The sequence below is a fragment of the Gavialis gangeticus genome, unplaced genomic scaffold (genome assembly GCF_001723915.1).
Source record: "Gavialis gangeticus isolate Ggan-Ray unplaced genomic scaffold, GavGan_comp1, whole genome shotgun sequence".
Taxonomy (NCBI): domain Eukaryota; kingdom Metazoa; phylum Chordata; order Crocodylia; family Gavialidae; genus Gavialis; species Gavialis gangeticus.
The window spans coordinates 44063702-44067367 of NW_017729031.1; the positions used below are offsets into that span (position 1 = coordinate 44063702).

The following is a 3666-nucleotide window of genomic DNA, read 5'->3' on the forward strand; positions in this document are numbered from 1 at the left end:
ATTTTTTTCCCCATTAACTCAGAACTATTCTTTAAGTGCCCATGGCACTGTTTATATATAAAAACTGGGACTTACACTGCCAAGGGTACTTAAAAGAATAGTTCTGAGTTAATGAAAAAGAAAAAGTTTAGCCAATTTTTTTAAAGATATTTGGCACTGCTTTATCACATACACCAAGACTAGATTAAGCCAATTATTCTGGAGGCAAAACTTTCATATGTTCCACTGCCTAATTAAAACACCATCATTTGCCTGTAACACTTATACCCTGGTAACTGATTCTTCAATTTAGGAGAACAAACAACAGTGTGTATTTGTCAAATGTTGTTTTGTTTTTAAAGGCAACTACTCCTATTGCACTCTTGAGAGACAAATCAGACAGTATGCTGAGACAAATCAGTTCAGCAATGTTAAACTACCCCAGCCCTATTCACCACTTACAGAGACCATACGGACTTGCAGTGCACATGAATACTGCTTCGAGTGCTTCCTAAGGGATTATATTTGTGCATGATTGACTTACGGGGAATGCTCAGTGTTTGCAAAAGTGGTTATTATAATATGACTCAAATAAGCCAGGTAACATGTTTGATCTGTACCAGAGGCCAACTGCTGTTTCCTATCCTCTGTGAACATGCAAGGGCCCACACTGACGGAAAGGACACTGATCTCTTGGTAGGGGCAGGGCATGAAGAGGGTCCAAGGGACTCTGCTTTCTGGTGTGCCACAGGTGACTGCTTGGAAGGAAAAGCTGCAGCCTCCGCAGGCCCGCAACGCAGGAGTAGGACATGGCCTATCCATCTGCCAGAAGCCTAGAACTGGGGGCTGGGAGCCACAGCTCTGAACACTTGGGCAACAGAGAAGGTGAGGATTCCATCTTCCCAGCTCCCCTGAATGGTGGGGTTGCACAAGCCCATTACGTTGGTATTTTGTGGGGGCAGCATTTGGCCAGTGTAAAGTACAATCAGGCATGGTCAACTATACAGAATGTGGCATTTGTTTATATGACAATTTTTAGATTTCTTGAATATATAAGAAATTCTTATCTGGATACTGGGGATGAGAGCAATGTTATCACATAAAACACTGGACCTGCAAAATCAAAGGTAATCATGAAATGTATGCATTGGTACATATATGAATCTGCAGTGGGAACATGGGATTTCATTTTGAGGAGAAGGTCATGTGAAGAGAAACTCTTAAAACTGCACAATTACAAAACTGCTGTGTCCAGAAGGTTTCTAATGAGCTTGTGTTATGAGGCCTATAAAAGCACATTTTTATAAAGCTTTCAGGGCACAGAAACAGTGAAGCAGGAGATATAGTTTGTGTGAGAATGAAGTTCTTTCAGTGTGAAGGCTTACAAAACTTCATAAAATTTTATGCAATCAAAATGCATGGTATCCAGTGGGGAAAAGCAGATGAGTCAGAGAAAAACTAAATTCTGGAAGCTTAGGTCTTGGAGGGAAGGAATGGAAAGTTGGCATGGTGGCTGCAAACAACCTTTTTATGTTAGCAACCTAGAAAAGCACAGTGTTATGTGGAAAGGTTTATATTAAAAATGGATATATGGTAAAGAAAGCACACACAAATAGGAATATGTGTCACATGCTCTAGGAAAAGGAATAAAATAACCAGCTCCGAGACAAATTCAGAATGGGACCAGAACTAGTATTTACTGCACAAATTCTTCTCCAGATTGCTCTTTTCTAAGGTAAAAGAGAAAGGAATGGAGTCTTCGCAAAGAAAACTCAGCAAGAGTTTCCTTGGGAAATCCAAGTGCTTCATTCCTCTGGAGTAGGGTTTGTGCTTCACGGTAAAAGCCACTTCCAAATCCTTAGAATCCAGGGATTAATTTAACAGTATAGTTCTCCCTGGGGTTGCAGCTGCAAGTTTTTTCTCTGTATAAATCTGTTACCATCCACAGATGCACTGATGAAGCCAAAATGACTGAGCTATGGTGGAGTAGTCTTACCATGCTAAAAAAAACCCCCTAGTAATAAATTACTGCAGAAAACTCATTAATGGTCTAATCCTGAAGCCTTCACTTGACTAACAGTTTACTCTTGAAAAATCTAAACTGACTTTTGGTTTTAGCTTTGAAGTATTAGTATTATACAAGTAACATGGTAAAATGCAGTATACGGCATATTGTAACATTTAAATGTACTCCATTCTTTTGAATTCATGTCTCTTTATATTGACAGGACAAGCCCCTACCTCACAGTTACTTATTTTGCTGATACGTATATGGAGAATGGTCACTGGACGTCTCTACTGTAACTTGCTGTTGACCACTAGCTTCCTGCAAAAGAGGGGGAAAAAAAAGGGAATTGAGACACAAAGTCAGGCAATACTAGCTAGGGTCTAGGTTTCCTAAATTATTTTTTGGATGCCTTTTTTATTGTACAGCTAGAGGCAATTCTATGAGCCTGCTCTTCAAAAAGTTGTAAAAAATCTCTAAAAATCAGGCTCTTCTTGGATTTCTCAAATTAGATACTTCAAATCTGAGACAACCTAAATCACTTGCCACCTTGGCCTTTATTTCTATTTATGTTGAAAATTCTAATTAAACAGAAAATGATCATGTATATTTCCTTTTCCTAAACCACTGAAGTGATAATTAGACAATGAGATATGATTAACAAACTACGACTACACATTTAGGCTCCGGAGTGGTGAGAGACGCACGGGTGAAAGCCCGCCGTGGCCCCGCTCCCCCGAAGCCCCCCGGAAACCCCCCAGTGGCTGCAGAGCCCCCCACCAATCCCCAGCACAGCTAGAGGCAAGTGGGGCCCGTGGTGGGAGGGGGTTAACCCCTCACTGAATGGGAGGAGGTGGCTGAGTGGAGCCAGGCTGGGTCAAGCCCTGCCCAGGCCCCTACTCTGCCCAGCCCCCCAGGGAGCCACATGACCAGAGCTGCGCAAACAGGCGCGCTTGCCTGCCGGCATGTGAGTTAGTGCAGAGTTTGCGCGGGAGGGCCCAAGACCCTGCCTGCGAACCCTGCAGGGTAGACAGTCCCAGCCATAGCCAGCCTACCAGAGGCATGCCACAGATGGGCACGCATCGCACCCCGAGGGTCCCCTTGGGCTCTGCGGCCCCCCCGCCCCCTCGGGCATCTCAGAGACGGCCACCCAGATGGAGGCCATGGTTCCGGGCTCCACGCAGACAGAGCCCCTGGCTCTCGGCTGCGCGGGCTGCCTGTTCCTTTTTCAGGCTCTGGCAGCCGGGAGCATGGCCACCTCCCTGTGGGGTCTGCTCCCTTTTGGGATCTCTGGCATGCCAGCTGGAGGAGCTCCAGGCCACAGTCCAGAGACTGCGTGCCACCAGGGACTGTGAGCAGGAGATTGACTCCTACTGCCAGGCCCTTCTCCCGTGGGAGCTGGAGGGTAGACCATGGTCTCCCTCCAGGACAAAGGAGGACTCTGGGACCTCCCACTCTGTCCAGTCAGGGGCATGGACCAAGGTGCTCAAGGGCCCTAAGGCCCACCGCACCAAGGCCCCTGCCCCACCGGAGCTTAGCAACAGGTACACACCTCTTGCTGCTCCAGCAGAGCCTGCTGAGTTGCCAGCTCCCACAGGCAACACAAGCTCAACTGCAGCTACCGCCTCCGCTCTCCCCAAGACAAAACGTAAGGTGTTTGTTGTGGGAGACTCCATCCTGAG

The 3666-nt window shown here is 46.1% G+C and overlaps 1 protein-coding gene across 3 annotated transcripts in view; it reads right to left on the reverse strand.

Annotated features, from left to right (window-relative positions):
* The window catches only part of RBMS1 (RNA binding motif single stranded interacting protein 1), a 269316-nt gene that overhangs the window by 2900 nt on the left and 262750 nt on the right, over positions 1–3666 (reverse strand). For all 3 annotated transcript variants that reach the window (XM_019522696.1, XM_019522694.1, XM_019522695.1), the window contains exon 13: positions 2221–2305. In XM_019522696.1, the coding sequence (XP_019378241.1) occupies positions 2228–2305 (78 nt within the window). In that variant the 3' untranslated portion in view covers positions 2221–2227. The remainder of the gene's footprint in view (positions 1–2220; positions 2306–3666) is intronic.